General features: G+C 42.0%; 1 protein-coding gene across 10 annotated transcripts in view; it reads left to right on the top strand.

The window, feature by feature from the left end:
• The window catches only part of IQSEC1 (IQ motif and Sec7 domain ArfGEF 1), a 315,077-nt gene that overhangs the window by 227,943 nt on the left and 61,700 nt on the right, over positions 1-25,434 (top strand). The window contains exon 1 of one of the 10 annotated variants that reach the window (XM_048957706.1): positions 24,931-25,111. The exons of the other annotated variants lie outside the window; for them this stretch is intronic. Coding sequence (XP_048813663.1) covers positions 25,047-25,111 — 65 coding nt within the window. The 5' untranslated portion in view covers positions 24,931-25,046. Of the gene's footprint in view, positions 1-24,930; positions 25,112-25,434 lie in introns of those variants that run through there. 10 annotated transcript variants of the gene reach the window in all.

The following is a 25,434-nucleotide window of genomic DNA, read 5'->3' as shown; positions in this document are numbered from 1 at the left end:
TAGAATGATAGCCAAGTAGCCATTTGTTTCTCATACAACCAGTATTGGATTTGGGGAGCAGAGGATGAAAAATGAGGCTGCTGCATGTACTCTACAGCACAAAGCAGTACAGAAAACAAGGAAGTTTATCACAGTGATAATGATCATATTTTTATGGTGTGCAAAGTTATAGTAGGATTTTCTTTTATTGTTGTTAGCCAGCCAGCAATCTTGATTCTTCACTTCGTGCAAACTGCAGATCAGCAGGGTGCAATCTTCAGGCTATCAGTGTCATCGTTTACTGAAACTTGCTGCAAACAGTGCTGTGTGCTGTGGGTGTGCTGTGTGCTCAGCCAGCATGCAGGGAACTACGGAGTCTGAAAAACATTTCCTTCTGCTTCCTGTGTAAAGAGACGGTCTGCTTCTGGGGCATACTTACTGCGTAAGTACTGGCAAAAGCTTACTGTTAGGAAGAGGAGGATAGATTGTGTGTGTTTGATCTGGAACAGGGATCCGCAGGCATTGAATAATGAGCTGATCTAACATAAAGTCTGCTAAGAAATGCAGAAGTTACCATTTCTGCAGGAAGGGGACGTGCTGTGCAATACTTTGAGGCATGCACCCTGGTGAGTGGTGTCTTTTGAGTAACCTCAGTAGTACTTACACCACTGAAGTACTGAGGCACGCTGTGGACATCTGCTTCTGCACTTACCTGGATCTTAGGTGTGCATATATGATGTTTCACAGCTACTGTTTAAAATCCTTCAGTTCCTAAAGAAAAAAATGTTTGATTGTTTTTCATGCACCTGCAGCACCTAATGAGAAGGGGCCTAGTCTGACTGCTCTTATTATCAAAGCAGTGTTTCACTACTGGCAGAGATATTTCCTCGTCCCACTGTTCTGGCAGCACAGAGCAGAGACTTCTTCCCTCTTACTGCAATGTAAAAGAAGCAAAGGTTTGTGGGCATGATCTGAAATGAAAATATTCAAAAGATTTCATATTAAACTGCTCAGCACTTCCTGAGCATTGTGATACCTTTGGGTTAAGACTGATGGGTGCTCTATCTGGAAGTGTTTTAGAGAATTAGAACTAATGGAAATTAATACTTCAATTGATCTATTCAGTTATGCAGAAATAACTAGATGGTCTCTGCTTCCTAAATAAGAATAGAAAAGGCTGTGACCAGAGCTGTTCTGTTCAGTCCTGTTCAAAGTCCTGTTCAAAGCGACTGGATCACTGCAAAAAACCTGCTTTCTTTTAATAGCCATCCTATGAGCTGAAGGATGGCAGAACAGCTCTGGAAGGCACTTCTGTGACATTAATTGCCTGTGCAGTATCTAACTCCCTTCTCTGGATGTGACCTTCATCTGCCAAACCCTGACAGTCCCAGTGTGAGAAACCCTTCCCTAACCCTGTATGAGATGATGCCTGGCCGATTGAGAAACTTGATACAATGACTTCTGAAACCTGGCCTTTCTGATTTTGGAACAGGAGAGTTTGCCCTCCCAGATAGCCAGTGGGGCTGTGCAGAAGCACTTTGGGAAGCAGTACATCCACAGCAGTGCAGCTTTTAAATCAGGTGCAGCTATGGGACCAGAGAGTTGTATGAAGTCCCTAGGGACCGGACCGGAAAACACAAAGGCTGCTTTCTCTTGAACAGTGTCTTAAATGGCATGAATGTTTGTCTTTCAAATTGAAATACAGTGATTTTTTTCCTGTGAAGCACACAGCTATTTAGCAAAAGCATAGAAGCTCTGAGACAAACTCAGAGCATGGTCAGGGAGAACAGCAAAGACCTCCTCAAGAGCGAGGGAGCTGCTGACAGTCAGTGGAGACATAACATGGTGTTTTACATGAGGGCAAACCGTCTGACTTCATTAACTGAGCTGACTCCTACACTAAAAAATTAATTTTAAAGCACAGTTTACCATCCACCCCAAATGACATAGCTGCATCGTCAGCATGGAGGGGCCATCAGGCAGTTTCTTATGTGCAATAGGAATTGTAGCTGCTGATGTATGCTTTGCTGAAGATGCTTGCCAAAATTCTTTCTACAACAGTTAACAAGGGTTTCTTCAAGCAAAAACATCCATGTTATTTGGCTACCAGAGCACTGCACGTTTCCCTACCTTTAAATTAAGAGGAGGGAATTTTGGCTAGTGTAACATCTTATGTATACTGTAATATGAAGCTCTTCTGATAAAAACTCTTTACAAAAGCAGGTTTGATCTGTGTCAGTGAGGGTCCAGAAGATTTTCTGAATACTTAGAGGACCTGGAATGTATTTTTCTAATTACTGAAGGTCTTTTTATTTTAACTCTTTATCAGAAATAGAGGAGGAGGCCTTAGCCAGAGATTGAGGAAGTAATTTTTCAATATGCATAAAATGTTCCAAGCAAGTGCCAAAACAGGGTGGAGTTGTGAGTTTTGTGGCTGAGATCAGCACTACCAAGAGCTGCGACCTGTTCACTGTATATTCCAGTGATGATATAATCCTAATTTAATGTTCGTTTTTAAATTCTGTGAATTCTCAGAGTATTTTTTTTTCCTCACAGTCTCAGTCCACTGATTTCTTATTAGCTTGTGCAGAATGTCTGCAGTTACAATTCCCTGACGGGTGTGAACAACGTTGTCCTGGCCTGGCTACACCTCTGAGCTTCTGAGCCGAGGATGAATATGCAATATTTGTACTTCTGTTTCTCAGCAAAGGAAAAAATGAAGAGGGATTTTACATTGATATATAATCAGTTTCGTATTATAATCATATTGTGAGCCTACAATAGTTGAATGTACATAAATAGGCATTCAAGACAACACCCTTCTTACCCACTGAGGGCTTAACCATAGCTTTATTTCAGAGAAGTCTGCTACTAACAGTGGCAGAGCCCTTTTTATTGCTAGCACTGTGAAAATTCTCCTCTATACAGTTTACTTCAGCTGTGGTTGGCTGCTGACCCTAAACTGTCATTTACAGTAGTGCTAAAATGCCACCTTACGTGTTTTTCATATAGTGAGTTGGCATTTCATGACAACTGAATGTGAGGTTGCCTGATGTAATTACTATGAGGGATAATGGAGAATAGACACGTCAAGTATCTAAGGAAATACTCTATTCTGAAGGCTTGCATATTTGGTTGACTTTTGGCAGCAGATTCTTCCTGTCAGCACATCTGAGGAATGCCTGCACCACACTGTTGCTTGGCGAAGATTAAGCACAAGGGGTCCAACAGGACTAATCCTCGGGGCTGTTCTGAATGAACTGTGCGTAGACCTCTTGCATAAGAAGTTCAGGAAGGCTGCCTGGCTTGAAGGATCCCTTTAAAAATACTTTTCAAAAGCTGCTGTAACAGCCCAGTGCCATTGGCAGCCTCTTGAGTTAGTTAAATAAAGTGATTCATAAGCACTCACGTGATAAAGTTCAAGAGTGCCACAGTGGACTCAGTGTTTATTTGAGTTTGCTTTGGATGCCCACCCACCAGAGTTCTGCACCTTCCAGGTAATATGAATTTAATTGTTCAGGTTATTGCTTCAGGGGAGAAGACATTCAAATTCTTGTTCCCAGCTCCTGAAATTACTGCAGGATCTGTTGGGTGGAGGCAAACTTCTGCAGCTGCTATCCCTGTGGAGTAGCTGGAGCTTTTCCAGCTGCACAAAGGTGGAGCAGCTCTCTCACACCACCATGTACAGTCACTCCTACTGAGAGGAAAATACTCATCGGTGTGGGAATGAAATGGCCACAGTTTGTCACAAATTGCTATTTTAGTTCATGACAGATGACTGAACTATCGCTCTTACCCTTCCCTGGTGTGGCACTATGCTGAGTAGCTCTGGAGAGGTCAAAGAGGCTTTCCAAGCCGAGACATAACCTTTCTCTCTCTGCATCTTGACTTGGTTCCCACAGAGCTTTTTCATAGAGGAGGAACATGACAAAGAATAGGAAATTGCAGTTTTAGTCAAATTGTCTCTTTTCAGAATGATCTGATGCATGGCAATGCCAATGTCCAAAGCCATCTGGTGCTTACCAGCTAGATGTAAGATCAGGGCTCGTAGTCAGACTGTCACAAGGGAAACCAATAGTATTACCTCGGGGGCTGGGAAGTTCTGTTGTTCATTTCAGAAAGCAAGTGGGAAGAGAATTCACCTGTTTTTATTCCAGCCTATACATCCACACCTTGTAAATACAGTTGAGGTGAAGGCTTTTAAATATTTGAATATTCTTACAGCTTGTTCTGCAGATAATGTAGGCAGTTTACCATTATAAAACTACTGTGGAAAGTGGGATGTACTTACTGCTGTAAGAAACCTGACCTGGAATAATGACAGCCTTATAGGCTATGGAAGAGGAACAGCTGATAGAGGTGAAGAGTTGAGAGCTGGGAGCTACTTGTGTATGTATACATAGGATAAAATAACAGAAGTCCATATCTAAAAATAGCTATTCCCCTGAGTGTGTGTTCTGAACAGGAAGATTAACAACACACATCGTGGCACCTTGGCTTTCTGGTAGATGATTTATATTCCTCTACTGTCTTTCATAGATCACAAATGTTTGCAGTGGGCATATTGTACATGGTGGCGTTTTGGGCACCTGCTTAAGTGAAAATGCAGAAGTAAATGTTTTACCTTTGGAATTCACTAAGGACTGTTCAGCTGTTTCAAGGACACTTTTTAATGTGCTGCTTTCACTTCACTGGCGGCATAATTAAAATACCATTGCATCCCATCCACCCTGCGCTGCTGTCTCATTTTCCTCACTCGTGGAGTTTAAGTACAGTCTGAATAGCTAAACATATACGTCTAAATATAAATATTATGCCTATTTGCAAAACAGTATGTACGCACACAGAAGGTCATGGAACTACAATACTGTTTTCAGAAGGATCTTAATCAGTAAAGGGTCATTTAGTCTTTAAAGACTTAAACAGAGTGCCATGAACGATGCAGAGCCAGGAGGGCTCCATGCAGCTCCAGCAGTTTTCAGAGTCCAGGGCCCCCTTTGTGTGTTGTGATCCAGCAGCTACAGCAAAACAGCCAGCTGGATCCTGGGATGTGTGAACTGAGCACCATCTCAGAATGACAGTCTTAAGATTCTATTATGAATATACCTGATAAAATACCAATCCTATCTCATTTATGAAATAATAAGTCTAACCTGACTTTTGGACTTGTTAACTGCAGAGTCTCTGAGAATTTAATGCTTGGGGCTCTTGTTGGTCTCAGAGCCCAGTTTGTGTAAGCAGCTAAGGCTTTTGGAAGCTAGCATGGACTTGGCTGTGAGGGATTTTTTTTCTGCTGTGAAAGGCAATTAACATAAATGGTTAAATGTGTGGTTCATCATCCACTTTGCCTACCTGTTTATACTTGAGAATTAGGTTATGTTGTTTATTTCTATTGTTTTGGACAGTATCTTAAGAAAATGTGTTGATGAAAGTGATGTGATGGCGTGATCAACTGTCAACTCAGCAGTTATTTACTGCTGGTGGTGCAGCAGTTGGCCTAAGCTAAGAACGTCAGGTTGCGTGGAGCAGTTTTGTTTAGTCCTGTCTCATATTAGCTGCTTTGGTTTCTGTGATGACTGCTTTGTGTGACAGCCTTCAGAGCCTGCCTTCTATACTATTTCCCTCCTCCCATGTAAGGAGAAAAATACCACCCAGTGTGAGTTAGAATGAAGGAATAGGAAGTCCTTCTAAGGTGATTACAGGTTACTTTGTTATTCCTGAAATGTTGGAAGTATCCCTCTTAATGAGTTACAGTTTTAGTACTTTCATGTGGTGTACCTTTATGCTTAGCTGGTAGTCTGCCTTCTCTGTAGCTCTGTGAACAGAGGATCTTCCTACCCCCAGCTGCTGCTGCTTCGCTGATGCTGTTCTGCTTTGACTCATGGCAGGATATTGCAGAACTGCGTTTTGTATGATGTATGGGTATGGAAATTCTGTTCGTAAATGAGATTCCTTATTTCTATTAAGTTAATATCTTTGCCTGGATCTTAGAAGTGAAAATGAGACTAGTAAATTATTACTGTGAGTTAAACTGCAGTGAGCATGAAAGCAGAGCTGCTACAGCCCCATCCGAATGGGTGCTGCACCCACTGTGGGCAGCAGGAGCAGCACTCCAGCTGAGATCTTGAGCTGTTAGAAATCTGATCTTCAGCAGTTTTCTTTTTTTTTCATTTCTTCTTTTCCCAAATGTTTTGCTGCTGCTAGAAGTGAAAAATGAAATGATTCAGATTATTTCCCAGTCACCACCTCATAGCAGAGCTGTGGTCTTGGCCTTCATTGGTCTTGATGAAATAGGAGAGCTCAAGTTCCTAGTTCAAGATAGAAAACCCCAAGCCCCCTGTAATGCTTTGATTTCATCTCCTACTTCAGCCAGGGTGTCTCATGAGTAGGAAGGTTGAAACTACGATAGGTTATAAATGTGCAAATATTTTGTTCTGTTTATGAAAAAAGTTTGAATATTGCAGCTATGGGGAAAAAAAAGTCATCTAGACTGAGGCACCTTAGCTGGAATTTTTAAAAGCCAAGCCCTGTATGTTAGTGTGAGGCAGGTATTGTCAAGACCACAGCCAGAAATTGGGCTCTCAGTGCCCCTTTGCTGTCCTGTGAGAAGTACGATCTGTCTTTGAAAGTCCCTCCTCAGTCCTGGATGGAGATTTCATTCTTCCTCCGGAAGCTTTGAACCCTGGCTTAGTTTCAAAGGCTGTTTATGTCTTTAAAGTAGTAGCCTAGCTTGTGATTTTCAGCAAGTTTCTGGAGATCTCAGCCTGTTGTCTGCGGGGAAAGCAATGAGTACCACGACCTGTCAGCCAGGCTGGTTAGCCAAGGAGGACCCTGATGAGCTGTGCCTTGCCTTGTCTGCGCATAAGAAGTGCTTTATGAAAGCCAGCTTAGTTTCAGATGTAATGTTGGCAAACACTGCCAGGAAAGGTACACGGACTTAGTAAAACAGGCACTGTTTTTCAGACTTCCATTTACCAGATTACTACCAGCTGCTACTAATACCAAACAGGCCTTTAGGATCTAAAACTCATACATGGAACTGTGACCGTACAGCAGAGCAGAAAATCCTTGGAGTAATCTCAGATGATGGCCTGTCCTCTTAATTTTAACACTTTGTATGTTACAATTATTTTAATATAATTTGACTTGCATTAATATGAAAATATTATTCCCATTCCCTCAAAATGAAACATTTACAACAGCTAATGGTGTATTTTGCATTTTAAAATTTTATCTTGTTAATATTTATAAATTCTTGTACAAAATGCACTGGCATTCAAGGCACTAATGTAGATGTTATGATTTCCATCAAAAATAATATAAAAAATGTGTAATCTGAAGTAAAAAGACAGTAAAAAAAAGTTAGTTTTTACTGCACACAGAGAAAATAAAGTAACTAAAATGTGATTTCTGTGGTTTGGAAAATACAAACAAAATAATAGTTATTCAGCATCCCATGTTCAGGCTTCTCATCAGCTGTACCAGCTGTTAGAGAACAAAACCACTTCAGTTTCAGTGGAGCAGCAAGGTACTGGGCCAAGGTTGGGCACTGCTGAAGATATTTACTGCAGGTTTTTCATTCTCTGCCACTTCTCCCCTAATTCTGTGTGCTCTTTTGCTTCACTAAGATGCATGCTGGTTTCATTATTCACCTATAAATCAAGAGCAACTTTGAAACAGACTGTATTGGAAAACACAGATGAATGGTACTGCTAATAATAATCTGTGATATTTCATGCCCTACAAATTCCCTCTCTTGGCTATCCACATGTGTATTTTCACATTCAGAATGCTCTCTTCATCTGAGAAGCAAAGCACCTTAAGGTGCTTAAGGCTTTTGTTCAGGGCAGGCATTACACAAAGCCGCTGTTCTGTTTCTCCAGGCTGCAACAGGACGGCTTCAATGCAAATTTTTCAGTGAAAGAGAGGCACCTTGCTTTATCATTCTGACAATGATCGTAAATTGCTCTCTTGCCTGGCAGGAGCAGAAAGATGTATCAGAGATTGGAGGAAAGATGTTTTCCAGAGTAAATCTTTATTGATAGGCTTTTACTTTCCTGCATCAAAACTTAAGCAAACTGCATAGTATGTAATGTACAGCATAGATCACCTGATCTTTAATGCTTCCATATGTACAAGTGACAACTTAATCAGTGTGGGAAAAGAAGCTGTGGAAAGGCAAGCAGCCCCAGCAGGCTGACCCCAGGAAAGCCGCAGCTGCCTGCACTGCCCTCAGTGGTTGTTAGTAGTGTCAGGTAAGGCAATGCCCAGGATGTTTTAGACTGAAGTGCCAGATTTATGTGACTAGAAAGAAGCAGGGATGTATATATTTCTCTAAGCCACGTTTGTTTTTGTTTTCAGCAAACAAAGCTAGCAAAGTTTTATCTCTTCTGGTGTTCTTGTGAAAGCTGGCTATAAATACTGAACTGAGCTATTTCAGCAGAGCCTTTGTTCCACCTCTTTTTTTAGCACCAGTCTCTAAGGCTATTGTGCTTCCTTGCACTGCTGGGTTCACCTGTAAGGCTGCTGGAATTCTTCACATGCTGACCTTTTCGTTCTACAAAAATGTAAATCCATATTGAGCCTTTTATCATGAATTGCAAGCTTTATTTATTTTAATAAAATGGATTGGAAAATCCATGTTATTTCTACCATTTCAATAGAATCAGAAGGCTAAATGAAGAGGGCATATTCCCCAGAAAACTTTGACTTTAATTTTTGAGATTAGTTGCTGCACATCGAGCTTTGGATTTACAGCTGGTTTAGGAAAGGTCACCAAGGGCCACCTATAGGCTTATAGGTTTCATGTTTGTGCATGTTGTGTTATGCTTTAGGTGTACATTTGACCACATCTATAGGCATAGGGATCTACATTCATTTGAGCCTGAGCTAGCCAGTGTGGAAGCATACTGACTTCCCATCAGCTCCATTGAAGCCAACGCTTCAGCAAAAGCTGATGGTGAGGAATTTGCATCTGGTTATGAGTGCCACCTGCAATGTGTCTGTTGGTTGAGCCCATGGAATCCATGGAATATTAGTATTACTTTATGATTGTCTGCAGCAGGAGGACCAACAAACAGCTTCCTGTTTTTGGAACAAAGTCCAAACATGTCTGAAAAACTGTTGTGATAGCATAGCAGAAGCAGGCTGGGTGACTCCATTCTAACAATCCTACTGACATCCAAACAGAGAAAGTGGAGCAGGGAAAGCTGTCAGAGCATGGCTATGTGCACCAATAAACAGTGTATATGTAAAATAAAATAGTTTTTTAACAAACAGCTAACACAAAACACCATACTAAAGCAGCAAAAAACCCTCATTTCAGCATCATGGTGTTTTTGTCTGGCCTCCTGATTAGACTATGTCTGACCACACTTTATAGAAATGAACCAAGATGAGATGCTTTTTTTGTGCCTTTGCCTTTCCCCTGGAGGGGAGCATTCTAATGGCTCTGGTAAATTGATTAAATTAGGTTTTGAATGATACAGACTTTGAACATTCAGTGTATTTCTGGATGTTTCCTGTAGCGGAACCTAAATTGCTTCAGGCTTTTGTTCCCTGTCTGGGATTCTGCCATACCCTTCCCTGCTTGCAGATCTGTTTGAAGCACTAACTGTGCTTACAGCCATGCAGAAAGCCTTACTTGCTGGAGTTTGTGTCTGAATTCTGCCGCCTTGGCTTTCATGTGGAGCCAGAGCTTCTCTACCTCCTCCATAAAACACAAAGGGAATTGCCATTCTGTGGGCCACAACCGCACATGGGTCAGCATGATCTGAGAAGCATAAATGCAGAAATATATTCTCCAAGATGAAGCTCCTCGGGAAACCTTTCTGAAAGCTCATTTGCCTTTCTTTTTATGTTTATACTGCGTATTTGCAGACTCAGGAGTGCAGTACTTCACATGGAACAAGTGTGTGTGAACACATGGGAGTGCAAAGCTGAGTGTTGCAAGAGAGGTGTCGTGGGCAGAGAGAACCTCACATGCATTTGGAATTAGTCTGAGTAAATCCCTGATGTTTTTATGTAGTCATTTACTGGCTGCAATAGAATCCACAGCTGACCAAAAGTTATTTGAAAAATTTATAGAAGTACTTGGGCTTTCTATTAACAGTTTTAGAGTAATTAATCCTTCATTTTTTGAAAGAATTGATGAAGAACACGTGCCATTCTATTCCCTTGCATGGTGCCCGTAGCATAATGTAAGCCATGCAGAGCATATGCAGAAGTTTTCAGCAGATGTCTGCTCAAGAGCGTGTCTTTGACTTACAAGGAGATCTCAGTTTGTGAGCAGACAGTACAACTGGTGTTGAAAACGGGGGAGAAAAGAGTGATCTTGGATGCTCATACATAATATTTGCAAACTTAGGAGAAGCAATGAATGAGTTTTTTCTTAAGACATATGTTCTGTCACACCATTTGGATGAGAAATAACATTTCTCATCATCCGGACAGAAACAGCAGTGGGGTTGAATACGGGGTCTGCATGGAATACTGTGTGATGAGTGCTGGTGGTGCCGGAATTCAGTGCCTTTTAAGTATTTTGGATTATTGGCTTTACACACACGTATGTGTATATATGCGTGTGTTTGGTTGAAGGGAGGGTAAGTCTAGATTTGTTAAATGAGCAGTTTTCTTTCGAGCTCTTATAGTAATGTTTTAGGCAAGTTTCAGAGGGCTGACAGGTCAGCCTGAAGGGATTTAAGTAGCACTGAATGCTGTGTCACAGTGTGGAAGGCTTCCTTTGATAGTAGCATTGCTGCTTCTTTTCAACAGACCATGCTACAAAGCAGTGTAAAAACAGCAGTGTTTGAATGCTTTCTATGGGCTTAAATTTTATATGCATAACATCTCAACTCTGTAGCATTGAAAGATGATGGCAGCTATGAGAAGTGGCTGCTGAGAGAAATGTGTTTCCTTTCAACTTCCATCTACAGTGAGGCTAGAGAGTCTTGTCTGTCTCGTTCCATCCCAGGGCTCAATGCTATACTGGACAGGAGCTCGAGCAGAAATAATGTCCTCTCAGTCACTCTGTCTTGGGAAGGGCTGCATGAGGTCCATAAGTTGTGCTTACACAGCATCCATTTTAAGGAGAAGTCTGAGGGTATCCATTGTACTCTTTTTACAGTATGTAAAAATGTATTTTTTTCTACAGAGTTGAGGAAGAATCCATTTGAAATAATTCCAGCTTGGATGCTTTATTTCTTTCCTTCTGGCTTGCTGGAGAGTTCTCAAAATGAAAAGTTCTTCAAAAAGAAAAAAAGTTCACGAGTATTTCACTATCAGTGAAAGCTAATTTCATCAATTAAAAACAAAGACAAAACAACAGAACAAATGCCCAAACACCATCCTGCTATCAATACTGAATGTAACTTAATATATACAGAGTATGCTTGCAAGTAGACATTTAATATTAAATAAATACAAGGGAGCATCACTGGCTTAAATACCAAGATAGGTTCTGTTGATCTGATAGGCAAGGTCAACACAAAATAAATGACCTCATTTGTATTAGCCCAGGTAAACAGTGTAGCTTACAACATGCAGAAGGAGAATCGTATAGATAATATGCATCTTTTCTGCCGGTCGTGCATCTGAAAAGTTATTTGTTGACACTCATTGTGATTGGTAACCAAAGATTGCTACATGATTTGGAAGAAAAATTACCAAAATGGCTGTGCAGGAAATAAACTGGGTGCATTTTAGACACATTAAAGTAATTTTGCTATTATCTTTGTAAAGTTTTTCGTAACTATTGACATAAGAAGCATGAATTATGTTGTCAGTGGAGAATAGTTATTAAACCAGTGCAGAGTGCAAGATCAAAAATTCTGGACCTTTTTTTTCTGTAGGAAGAAAAATATCATTACTGGAAGTCAGGTATGGCTGACATAATTTAAACTGATTGAGCAATACTTCACATTTCAATTACTTTGCAGTTCATAATTTAAACGAGAGATGGCATAATGTACAAACTGCTGATCCAATCAAGTAAATGCAAAAGGTTTCTAACATTTTTTTGAGCTACATTAATATTCATTTTTCTCCCATCTTGAGGAAGGTAGAAGTCTCTTCCTGTGCTTATGTACAGGATTTTTCTGTTGATAACCAAATCTTAGTACTTGTCCTCCAGTTATTCCATTCTTTTCAGAGGGATGGAAAACAGGAATAACCATGGCATTATGCATGTACAGAAATAGCTCGGTGTTACCAGGATAGCCATAGGTAACAGTGGATGTTCTCACTGCACTGCTCTTCTGTACTCCATGGGTTATTTAAGGAGCATGTCAGAAGTTGGACTGCTAGCTCAGCAGGTTGCTTTTGTGTGAGAGGCTTCAGGCCCAAAGCAGTCTGCTCATGGTGAACAGAATGGGCTGTTTGGACAGCAATGAGTATTGTAAATGTCCCTTTAGGATTATAGAGGGGGATTTCAGAGGTGTGGTCCCTGTATAGCATGGCTGATGATGTTCTCAGATGCCATTTGGGATCTGGAGGGTCAGCTGGGTTTGCACAGAGGCACAGTGGGTGTCGTGTCACTTCATCTCAGGTTTTTACCAAGAGTGAAATACCTGCTATACTTGAAAATGGGTTTCCAGAAAAAAAGTGTTACTAGTCAACTCTTTAGCTTCACCTTTTTGGTTCCTCTGCCAATGTGCTGCAGTCTCCTATGTATGTGCATGATGAGTTTGCACCTCAAGCTTAGCTTTCCATTTCAGTTAGAGTAAGAGTTCAGCTGAACAGTTGGTAAAACAGCATTCATACTAGAAACATTCTGTGGTCAGCAATGACTTTCAGCCTATGAAAGAGCCCATTTTATCATCATCTGTACTTGTCATACCTGTCAGGCCCATTAGATAGAAAAGCCGTGGGCAGGTTTCCGTACAATAACATTGGCTGGAACTGGATCCTCTTTTACCCTGTGCCAGTTGTGTTGGATTCCAGCTGCACGTTGCCGGCCATGCTCTGCCCTCAATTACCACTGGGCAATCCCATCCACAAATTAAAACGTTTCTTGTAATTTAGTCTTCTGGATTTTTGATCAGCAGAGCTTTAAATGTGCTGAGAAAAATTCTACCCTGGAGTAGGAGGAAATCTCCCTGGTCAGTTAACATGAAAGGATACCAAGTGATTAAGTGCCAGTGCTTTGCAGTCCTGTGTGTGTTGAGCTAAGGAGGAAAAACTGAAGAGTTCTTTGCATCCAGAGCATTTTTCCTTCTTGTTAGTGAGGATAAGTAATGCTGATACAAAGTAGTTCACTGAAAATTCATACAGTAAGTGCCAGAGATCACCCATTTACAGCACATTCTATATTATTGCTTTTATTGCTTCTAGCTCATTTTTATTCATCAAATTACTGCGCTTTTATAGCATGGACACATGGATAAGAGAGGAAAAGGGAGATTTTGCCTCTTTATGGTGGCAGAGAAAATGAATTTACATTGAAATGACTTCCTGTTTCTAATTTCCCCATCCCTGGAGGCATTCAAGGCCAGGCTGGATGTGGCTCTGGGCAGCCTGCTCTGGTGGCTGGCGCCCCCCCTGCACATAGCAGGGGGTTGAAACTGGATGATCATTGTGGTCCTTTTCAACCCAGGCCATTCTATGATCCTATGATCTCTAGATTGCTTAGCATCTTCTCCTAAGACACCTGAGGGTGATTCTTACCATAAATCAAGTGGTTGCATCTGAAATTCCTTGTGGGTACTGATTGTTGACTGTACCATGTAATTAATTAGTATAATAATTTTCCATTTTCTTTTTGTCTAGGTTGTAGATGAGTCTTAATTTATTAATATTTGCTGTGATTGGGTGAGAAGTTAAAAACTCAAAAGTGCCTTCAGTAATGGAATGTATTGCAAAGTAATCTTATTGTTGTGAGTAACAGGAACGTAGTTCTCTTTGCCATTTTGCTTTTTGAAGGGAGTGATCAAAATACACTTTTGCTTATGGCATAAGGTCTCCTGTTGTGCACCTGAGACCTTGTGGGGCGAGTGGCAGCTCACGTTCTGCAGGAATTTTCCTTCCAATAGCGGAGGGCTGCTGGCAGGAAGTTCTGGTCAGAGATCCCTGGCTGGCTCTTCACTGGGACGTGGCAGTGCTGGTTTATGTTGTTCAATCATTCTTTTTAGACCTTTTTTTTTTTTAGATGTAGGTTCAAAACTATGACAGTAGTAATCAGTAATTTCAGAAGATGAACAATTAGCATCCTACTGTCTTACCATTATCTCTTCAGTCAGTACACAGTTGTGCCAAAATACAGCCTTGTGCAGGATGATCTTCAGGAGGTTCCAAAAGGAAACAAGTATGCTGTTCACCCTTGAACAAACATGTACTGTGTATCAGTGTATGCAAATTGTTCTTTCTATTTTCCTAATGTTGCCTTATGGAAGTTCCAGGCAAATGTGGTAGGTGCTTTTTAAGGGGTTGTTCCCCAGCAGTGATCCCAGAGCATTCTGTGTGTCTGGCCATGGCCCAGGGGAGGTGCTCTGGTTCACACCAAAGGCTTTCAGACAGACTTTCCCAGTCCCCGTTTTTCCTTAACATACCAGTATAGGTCAGTGTTAGAAATAAGATCATTTGAAGGTACATTTTGATACAAGTTTCCAGCTAAGTGTCTGATCTATACAGGCACATCCAGTGTGGCAAGCTAAGGGACAGTATTAAGGAGAAATCTGCAAGAGCGTGCTGGAACATATTTAACCCTCCTTATACTTGAATTTATCACTCCGTAGTGATACATAATGTGCTTCTACATCTCTGATGCATTGCATGTAAATTCCAGTCCAGTATCTAAAATTTCATATTTTCTAATCGTTTGTTTCCTCTTGTTTAACAATGTCTGGAAGGGTAATGTTAAGCTGTCCCACTCTGGAGAGTTGCCTCCCCAGCTCAGAAGGAGGTGCATGGTAGGTGTGTTTTCAGTTACTGGAGCTGAGAGGTGCGTGGTGCCCATTGGCAGGTCAGTGAGGAAAGCATGTGTCCCATCTCTGTCACCCAGTTCTGTCCTGCTCTGCTGCGCCAGGGCAGCTTGGCACATGGAGCTCAGACAATACATCAGGCTTCCCTGTAGGAGTGAGCAGTGTGGCCCAGTCTTTTCTTAGAATTCATCCAGACTCCATAGGGAGGACAAAATGGTGCCCTCTGGTCTCAGGAAACTGCAGAATGAAAATATTCCTGTTGCAAAGCTATTTATTATGCTATTTATTGTGTTTTGGGATGGAATGTTTCTCTTCTGAGGTGTGTGTTTATTGGTTTCTCTTGTATTTCTGCTTATTTATATCTGGCTCAAAATACCATTCAAAGTTTCTATTAGCTATAAAAGTTACCATGGAGAAAGTCAATATTTGTTTGCATAATTTACCCTAGGACTGAATGCCATTTCCTCCATTCCCCTTCTTGCAGCTGGTCCACATAAGGGTTTTTATGGCTACTGAATCGAGTTCAGGGACTTATGTCAATTAGTAGAGGTTTATACTTTGCTACCACACACAGTGCTATTGTCAACATCACAGCTGTTTCCTAGGTTATGTATATATAGAGGGTGACCTTAGTACAGTAGCTCGTTTTGCAGTGCGGTCACTGTTGGTGAATGCAGTTCTGTGTGCTTCTTTTTTCCTTAGTGATCACACTTTGCTGCATCCTAAAAAAAACTGTAAACATCAGACTTGACATCATTTTGTGTGAGGGGCTCTGCAGTGCCAACTGAGTGGTTTGCAGTACTGGGCAATGAGCATAAGAGTGTGCAACAGCTAAAAAGTGGCATGTCTGTAAATATTCCTGGCTTTTAATTTAGGCTTCCGAGTGATACAGTGCATCTTCATGGTGAGATGTTTAAAAGCAGACAAATACCCTTCCTGTGTTCTGCATTGTGCAGGGGTCCACTAATGCTGAAGCCATGAAAATATTTTACTAAAATACTTCTAAATACAACATTAGGTCTGTGATAAGACTTTCTCCTTAACATTCTTAGTCATTTGTTTAAATAAGCAATAAAAAAAGTCATTTATTTACCTTAAAATTGGATTTCCATCAACTGTCATATAGATATGTGTGTGGTATACATGGGACATCTATGTACATATAACACATACATTTTTTATATATGTGAGACATTTCAGTGAAGCTTGTCAAAGAAACCATTTGAACTTAGTGGTTGCTATCAGAATAAACAACTGTAATGCAATCTGAGCTTCAAGTAGAAAAAAAACACTGGGTTTAGAGTGCTACTTGCAGGACATGGAAAATATGCACTTCTCCATACTGTGTGCTGCACACATGACTTCTCAATATAGCACATTATTTAGCCAGATGTCACTAATGCTCATATGGAAAGGCACTGTTTTATACAGAACATAAATTAGCAACATTCAGATATTCACTTTAATCCTAGCTGATAATTACTTTCATAGCCTTCAGGCAGTATTTGTGGAGTTGGGAATTCTTTCACATTCTTTTTTCAAAGGAACACAATTGTGTTTTCCAGAATTAGCCAGAATTTATAAAGCTGTGTTAAAAGTAGTCATTTATTGTTCTGCTTGGCTTTTGTATAGGTACAAAACACAATGGGCATGCACAAGTTCACTCATCTTACTGAAATTGTGAATAGCTTAAACAGGAAAACATTCTAAGCAAACAAAGCTGGGCTTTTCTTGCAGATTGAGAGCTTTTGAGACGATGCTGATGACATGAAGCATAACTAAGTGTTGTTAATCTCAGCTGTCTGCTGAGCCCAAATAAACGCTTTGCACAGACAGCACATTATTACTGACATAGAATGAAAGTGGAAAAAAAGAGGAAGCTGCAGGAAACCTTTTCATGTTGTGTATTTTTAAGAGGGAGCTTGACATCCACTAGGTGTTTCAAGAGCATTAATATGCTGTGTATTAGCTGCCTGGATGGTAGGGATCATCTCAATGTTCTTATTTTGTCCAACCTCATTTGAGGGCTTTTCATTTGGTGACAAGTTTGCTAACTGCTGTGTGGGCTGTGTGTGCAGTTTGCCATCACCCTGTGTCAGTGGGTTTCCTTAGGGCTTTTTAGCAGTGGTATTTAGTCGTGCTAAAATACCCCAAATCATAATAATGTTTTCACTGTAGTCTCATTTGGAGGTAATACTTGAAGGTAAAGAACAGCAATGAAAGTTTGTATTGCTTTTCTTCTGTGCCTTAAGTGGGTCTTACGGGTTCTAACTGCTACTTGCAGCTGTACTGCACAAGTTGAAACTTCCAAAATTCACTTGCCAAAATCAGATCTGTTTTGAATTTCTTCATGTCCTGCTCTGCATCAAAGAATGAAAATGTGTCTGCAAGAAAGTTAGGAAGCTGCAGAGGTGACAACCAGAGTCCAGGGTGAAGATAAACCACATCTTTCAGTGGCAGTGATTTATCTGGCCATAAATGATAGAATCATAGAATGGCCTGGGTTGAGAAGGACCACAATGCTCATCCAGTTCCAACCTCCCTGCTGTGTGCAGGGTCACCAACCAGCAGACCAGGCTGCCCAGAGCCACATCCAGCCTGGCCTTGAATGCCTCCAGAGGATGGGGCATCCACAGCCTCCTTGGGCAACCTGTTCCAGTGCCTCACTGCCCTCTGTGTGAAAAACTTCCTCTGCACTTCTTCTCCTGTATAGGAGAATTACTTCATGTTAGTCATTGGTGAGATCTGCTGCTTTGGAGCATCAGTGTGCATCAGCACAGACCTGGTGATACCACCCATGTTTGGCAGTGGCACTGCAGGCACAACCAGTGAGATCCTGCACTGGGGACTTCATGTTGCCAGCCCCCGCCTCCCAGTGTCTGCTGTGCAAAAAGAACTCTGGGTTCACTGGAGGATGTGGCGCTCCAGGTGAGAAAAAGGTGGAGCCTGTCATATATTTCGCTCTTCAGAGACAAAGGACTATTAGTTGTACCTCAGTATCGCCAGACTTGCAAACTGCAATCACCTTGTATTTGCAGTACAGAGTCCTTAGGGATTTATTGCCCCTAAGAATGCAGACCAAAGGTCTTCCTCTCCTTTTTATTCTGTTTTGATATACAATTCCTGGCAATAGTAGAGTGGCCTTCTTAGCTTACAGATGAACTCCTTTCCAGTGCGGCTCTCTGGCTCCTTGTCAGTGCCTGCGCTTTTCTTGGGGGGATTTCCAAGCATCTGCTCTCCTTCTTACCATGGATTTGTACAAAGAAGATGTTTTCTCTTGAAGAACCACTGCTTGCTGTTGGTAAACTAGCTCGCAGCTTGTACTGCTCAGGACAGCTCTGCTGCTGGGGTGAGTCACGGCACCGTGCGTGGATGCTGAGGGTCTCCTGGTTGTGTTTCTTTTCTTTTTTTTTGAGACAAAATTTGCATGTAATTCAAACAGAAATTAATAATCACACAGGTCTATGGATCTGTCAAAAGAAGCTTTGAATTGCTTAGTAATATTATAATGATATGTAGCTAATAACTGCTGACTACTTTTGAACACCAGGAATGTCTTGCTGTTAGCAGCACTAAGGGAAGCGGCGGTAGGCAGAACGAGAGAATAAAGGATCCTCTCAGAAGCAGCATGATCGGTTTTTCATAGTTCTTTGTAAGAAAATTCTACATGCTGTACTAAGAAAGAATGCTCTCATATCATTTCTTTGGATGTTGTTCCTATAGATGTAAATATTCAGCATTGCAGAGTATGAAATATCATTTACAATAGCTTTCCACACAAGTGTGGGTTTGGAAGATCAACTGCTGACTTTGAGTCACAAAATCAGGTCAGAGTACTGACAGCAGAGAATTTTCAGTCAGGAATCCTGGCTTTGGCGACTGGTGTGACTGTGATCTAATCCTCTTTATGCTTTCCTATTTCCATCTCTGAAATTTTGTGTGTTTTACAACTTGCTGTAGCTTTCTGGGTTGTCTTGTTTGCATATGCTGCTTTACTAGATTAATCTTAACGTTTAATAATGTTTTTATCTCTGTGGAAGATCCCTTTTCCTCCCCCCCCCCCCCCCCCATCAAAATCAGAATGTTGATTCAGATCCACCAACCAGGCCTAAGGAGAGAGTTTGCTACAGACTTCAGACTTTCACTGGCAAGGTTTCCTTTGAGGAGTGATAGACAGACCCTTTTCTTTCCTCACTGTCAAAAGCTGAGTGTCTTGTTTTATGGAATGGAATAAAGAAGCTGAACGTGTAGATCTACTTCACTTTTAGCTCTCCTAGAGATCTGCAAGGTCACGTTGAATAGTTATTGTGGTTTTCCTCTGTAGGGTTTATGGTCTCTGTCCTTCAGTATTGCTCTTTCACACGGGGATAAAGCTATCTTATATTTTGTAAAGGCGTGGTGTGCTTTTCTTTTTTTGAGATAGGTAGTTGCAAATTACAGTATGCAGTCTACAACTCCCCAAGTCAGAGAAGATTTCTATCACCTTAAATAGCCTTTGGATCTGTTCTTAGAAGAGCAGAGTGATTACAAAGATTCATTGTTTTGCCTGCTCCATGGCAACTGATGCCATAAGGCCTTTTCCCAGATGTGTTTATTTAAAGGCCTTTTAAGTTCAGTTAAAAAATGATGTTGTAATTATTGTTTTAATGCCAATTTTTGTGTTATTGGCATTTAAAAAGAAAAAGTGGACTAGGACACAGCCGAAGAAAATGAATGAGCTTATATGAGAGAAGATACAAAATCCATTCTGGGGATACAAAACCAGGATAAGTACAGTAAAGTATTTGCTTGTGAAGAATTATTTGGCATATTTGAGAATTTCTAGGTAATTCCAGGTCCTGTGGGAAAGTTACCATGGTGTGCTACGTTTATAGTAGCAGTTTTCACGTGACATCTGAAAACATTGTGACAAGACATTGTGCTGTGCGTCCTGGAAATCAATATATCCCACAGTTCGGTTTTCTTAAAGCAGTTTATTTTTCTGAAGTGTACAGGTAACCATGGAGGGAGGGAGCATGAGAAGCTGAGAATTCATCACGGGAAGAGAAAGGGGATCCTTATATGTTAGCATAATTTTTTCAAGCAGAGTTAGATTAATAACTCCCAAAAGCCTGTTGAGAAAGAAGTGAGGTATTTAGGCCCATGTGTGTGTTTTAATGTACAAAACGTCATGTGTTCATGCTCTGTGTATGTAGACAGAACTTTATAACCCTGTGTTTTGGGGTTTTTTTTTGGTTTTGTTTTTTTTTTTTTTTTTGCTTTATTTTTTCCCTTCCTTGGGTAGCACTTTGCTTTTATTCAAGCAAAATGCAAGATAAATGCCCATTTTGGCCTTTTAAGTCTTGGAAATAATAGTGTATTTTATGTGATTAAGTTGGGAATTACCCTTAAGCAGGGTCATAATTACTGTAGATTTAGATGACATGTTTTACAAATTGCTGTGTGCTTGTAATACCAAATTGAGTTTGTTGCACTCTGGGGTTTATAAACTTTATCTTAGCTATTAACGTATTAAATAACAATGATTTATGTAAATTACTGGGTACACCAAAATTTCAGAGTTGTGCTTAATTTAAGGTTTAATTATGTTCCTGTACTACAAGTAAAACACGGCTTTAGCAAGGAAGACTGAACAGTTTAACATTCACTACTGAAGAGTTAAATATAACAACGATAGCAAAATTGAAACTGCATTTGTGAGTAGGTCTTTAGTATTTGCTGGTTGCAGTGACTGAAAACTGGAGTGACATGCAGTGGGTGAACCAACAACTACAGTGAGTTAACCAGCTATCAACAGTGAGCTTTTCCTGAGGTCAGCCAGCCTGCTTGCTTTGGAATTATTTACCCCTAATTTCCAATCTAGTGAGGATGAGTTCATAGTGTGAAATCTTGTTTTACTTCCTCTTGCACACAGATTTCCTAGTTCTTAATTTCTTCTTAAGTCAGCTGGATCTTTTTTTTTATGAAGCAGAGATAACTTTGTGTCGCATTATTAGTTGTGCTCCAACAGTTTGCTAGGAGCAAGGATACTAAGATACAAAAATTTACTTTCTTGTCTCCTTACCCTGCTCTGTGTTTTTCTACAGTATCCTGGTGGCAGCAGCTAGATGTCAAAATGGCAGCTGGGGAACAAGGGGCGTACAGCCTCTTTTGTGTGTGTGTGTGTGTATGCTATTGGTTGTGCCAAAGCCTCCTAGAAAGTGCAGATGAAGTGGAGTAGGAGTCCACACGTGAGCTCTGTTCGATCCCCTCCTGGCCACTCTCTTCTGAGGCCTGAAACATCACCTCTGTGTTTGGTACAAAGCATGACGTACTGCTCCTGTGTCATCAGGAAAGAAAAGACCTGTAGCTATGTGCTATAAAAAGATTGGCCTAAAAAGTCAAGCCCCACCTGTCTATGAAAAATCACAACCTGCCTGTTACCTGATGGACTGTGGTCCAGCAAAGATGGGTTTGGAATGCTTAAACATAAACAAAAGATCCTTCCAAAAATAATTACACCAGGCTGCCTTGACACAGAAGCCACAATGCCATCTGTGTAGTGCATCAATAATTTGTTTTTCTGTGTTTAATTTCCCGTATCACAATACATGTGAGATCTTGTGTTTATAGAATACTTTGTCATTTAATCTCTACTTCAGGTTTTAAAGACTAAAAACGATTTAAAAGTAATTTAATGGAAATTTTACAGGAGAATGGTCAAAGCAAACTGAGAATTTGGGATTGTTGAAGTTGAGGGTGGAGGAAGCTATAACAGTTATCCATGTGGTATTTGAAATGAGGTTTGTTAGCACTGATTGGTTGTTTTGCTTATCTAGCATACATGCTTGTATCTGCTGAAGGAAGACTGCAACATGTTCTGAAAAAAAAACATTTTCAGAAAATTCTTTGACTGCTTTTGAGATCAGAGTGTCTGAGCTGCCCTTTCTGGTTTATATCCAGCCTACATTCAAACTGTCTGCACTTGGTTTCTCCTCTGGAAACCAGTTTCCACTTAGCAGCTGACTTGTGGACTGCTTATGTCTGCTTTGGATTTGTGCCTGATTACACATAGAGACAAAGCTTGGAGCAGGAGCACATTGAATCAGGACCAAAAAAACATGGAATAGTTGGAGCGTCTGTCTACGATGTCAAAGACTTCTGTGTGAAGAGGCTGCCTGGATAAATGTGAGATCTTGAAAGTAGGCACTGCAGTGTAAATAGTCTCTGGTTTATAGACGTGCAGTAACATCACTATCAAAACAGTTAGTGTAGGTGTGTCCTTAACATATTTGAGTTTCGCTGAAAGCTGGTTAGACCCAGTCTCTTGGAATCCATGCCTAATGCCTCCTTAGGAAACTGCAAAATGCACATTCGATCCAAATGTTTAACTGGGTTTAAGTCATTTTGCTGCTTTTATCATCAGAAAGATACAATCAGTTCTCATGGTATATATTGTAAATAAGAAGTATGTTGTATGCACAATACAAGGACACAGCTGAGCCTTTTATTATGCTCTCGCTTGTACCTGATTTGTTTAAGCAGCATTTTTAGCTTCTGACTAAACTTCTGAGAATTCTCTAAACTGCAGGGATCTGTGCTGTTTTTATGTGCTGGAATGTTTTCATTACTAAAAAGTATCGTGCAAATTGCTCTCCCTCAAACAAAAAAAAAAAATCCAGAAAAAACTTCAGTAAAAACTGCAGATGATTAAGAGTGAAGCCTTTAGCAGTGAACTCACTGGCCATGTGTCCCCCCAACACCCTCCCTCCCCCCCCCAAAAAAGAACAAAAAACTCAGCCCTCCAAGAATGGTTCCTGTTTTCTTAATTACTTTCCAGTTCTCCAGTACCCTGGCATCTAAATGAAGACAAGGAGTGGCTGTGGTTAGACAGTTTCCCCAACTTACACAGACATGATGCTTATTTTGATGAAGAGAAACTTAATTTGGAAAGCAAGTTGTTTTGATGGTTCCATGACACGTTTTCACAGGAAACTCAAAATTCATCTTGCTTTCTTGTATTATTACAGGATATTAATCATACTGGCCTTGCTATTTTTTGAAACTCTCCTTTCTGTGTACCTGTAGGCAGCAATATTTGTCACTGGCTTTATAGTGCAGTTTCAGCTGTTCTTTTTGACCTGTAAAACTAGAAATGATTTGGGAGTAGTTTTTGTAAACTGTGAGGAGCAGGTAGTCTTCAAAATTATTTGTGGTGTAGATCAGCAGAGGAACTCAGGAGGCATTTTGAACGTGGGCAGGCAGCTGGTAAGGCACTGTTCCATGGCAGCAACAGGTTCCAGAACTGGCTGGTTCCTTAGCTCTACAGAGCTTGGATTTACCTTCCAGATGCACTGCAAGCCCTCTCTTTTTTCCAGGCTTCAAGGGAGGATGGCTTGGAAAGCTTCATGATGCATAATCATTTTTAATTAGGAAAAAAAGTGTTAAATATTGTGTGGAAAAAAATCATGCAATTTCAGTGTTAATATTTTTGCAGACCTGTGTGGTTTCTACAGAAGAGGTGTGTGAGTATGTAAGGTTATGAAAGTTAAACCACCTTTTTCAGTACTGTAGGAAATGAGATGGTTTTTATTTATAAATTACCAAGTTTTAATTAACTCTGTTTAGACTTCATTTTTTGCATTACTTTCATCACTGCATGGTGGATCCACTTTAAAAAAAAAAAGAAAAAAGAAAAAAGGGAGAGATTCTTAGTCATCTGTCAAATAGTGATGATGAAATTCAGATATTCCTTATGATTCTAGTGAGGAGCTATTGCCTGCCAGAGCTTGCTTTACTACAGAGCTGCTGTGCTTTCTGAAGCAGTGGAAGTCTCCCAATTAGAAATGCTGAGAATACTGAGGGCATGATACAGCAAAAACTAGAAGCTTTCCGGGTCAGGATTCAGTGAAGCAGCAAGGGATAATAGGACCTTAACTTTTTTTTTTTTTTTTTAATTATTCATTTTTATCCCCAAAATCTGGCTCTGGTAGGTGAATATTTTTTCCTGTTATAATCAGCCTCTCCTCACAGAAGGGCTGTTCTCCTGTCAGCAGGCCTGCACAGCCCTGCATGTGCCATCGTCCTTTGTCCGCTGCTTTGTGTGCGCTCTGCTGGATGAGTTCATGTTCTGCCTCGTAATTGAGAACCTCAGCCCATCTCATGCTAATGCAGTGTATGAAAAATGCTTTATTGAAAAGAAAGGGGATTGGGGCTGTTATGCTAACATTCAAAACAACAACAGGGAAGCTTAGATGCTGCTGTTTTGAATGTCTGTGAAGTTGACGACACCGCTCTGTTTCCTTGCGTGCCTCAGAATAAATGGGTGGGATACGTGCCACCAGCACAGCTGCTGCCGTTGCCTTGAGCTAGGGTTTTAAACAGGCTGCACTCCTATTTTACGCTCTTATTGTGGCAGATCGGAAATATTTTTAGCTTTGCTATTGAGCGCTGTGCTTTCCAGGGATGCAACTTGGGCTGGGTGCAGGCACAGCTGGGCTGGGCCTCGGCGCTCCTCAGTCCTGCACACGCTCTCACCTCGGACTTTAAATAATTTCAAGGGAACTTTCGGGGATTTTTTAGCAGACGGAGGGAGAGGGAACTGAGGGAATTCACGTCAGCTTGACGCTGAAAAAAAAAATAGTAATAATCTGGATGTCAGGAAACTGCTTTGCTCGGAAGGCAGCCATTGGCAAAGCCCGCTGCGCCCGGTGCAGGAGCTCCTGAGGAGGGCCCTGATCTCCTCCTGAAGCGGAGGGCAGGCCGCGCGGAGCACCGCTGTGTGTAATTAAGTCTCCAGGATTTAATTATGCCCGCGCAGCGCTCGGTAAAACTTGTCCCGGGCTGTCGCCAGGCACCTGCGTGCCGCCGGGCTCCGGGCCGGCTGCGGCGGGCACCGCTGTCGCTCTCGCGGCCCGGCAGCGCCCGGCGGCCCCGAGGCGGCCCGCGTTCCCCGGGCGACCGCCCTCAGCGCGTGCGCGCGGGATGCCGGGGGGGGGGCGCGAGCCGCTTCGGGAGCGCGAGCCGCGTCGGGAGCGCGCCATTCCCCCTCCCGCCGCGCGCCTTTCCCGCCCGCCCCGCGAGCGGCCGCCGAGGGGAGCGGGCGAGGGCGGGGCGCCGAGGGGCGGCTATGGTGGCAGCGCGGAGCTGCGCGCCCGAGACTCCGGCCCGGCCATGTGGTGCCTGCACTGCAGCTCCGAGAGGACCCAGTCGCTGCTGGAGCTGGAGCTCGACAGCTGGTAAGCCGCGCGGCGGGGCCCCGCTCGGCGGAGCGCCGTCCCGTCACACAAAGGGCTCCGCTCGCCGCCCGGCCTCCTCCTCCTCCTCCTCCTCGAAACGGGGGAAGCGGGCCGGCTCCGGGTCGGTGCGGCGCAGAGGCATCGCTCTGCCCGCAGCCGTCCGAACGCCGCTCGGCGCGGAGCTGCCCGCAGCTTTCAGAGCCGCCCCTCGCTGCGTGCCGCCGGCTGGGCGCGCTTCTGGCCGCTAACTGCTCTCGGTCCCAGTCGTCGCGCGGCTGTCACCTCGTGCTGTCGAGCTGCGCCGGGACCCACAGCCGTGCGGG

This window comes from Lagopus muta, chromosome 11 (assembly GCF_023343835.1).
Source record: "Lagopus muta isolate bLagMut1 chromosome 11, bLagMut1 primary, whole genome shotgun sequence".
Classification (NCBI taxonomy): domain Eukaryota; kingdom Metazoa; phylum Chordata; class Aves; order Galliformes; family Phasianidae; genus Lagopus; species Lagopus muta.
The sequence above is the reverse complement of the archived record's forward strand: the minus strand, read 5'-3'. Positions and strand labels throughout refer to the sequence as shown.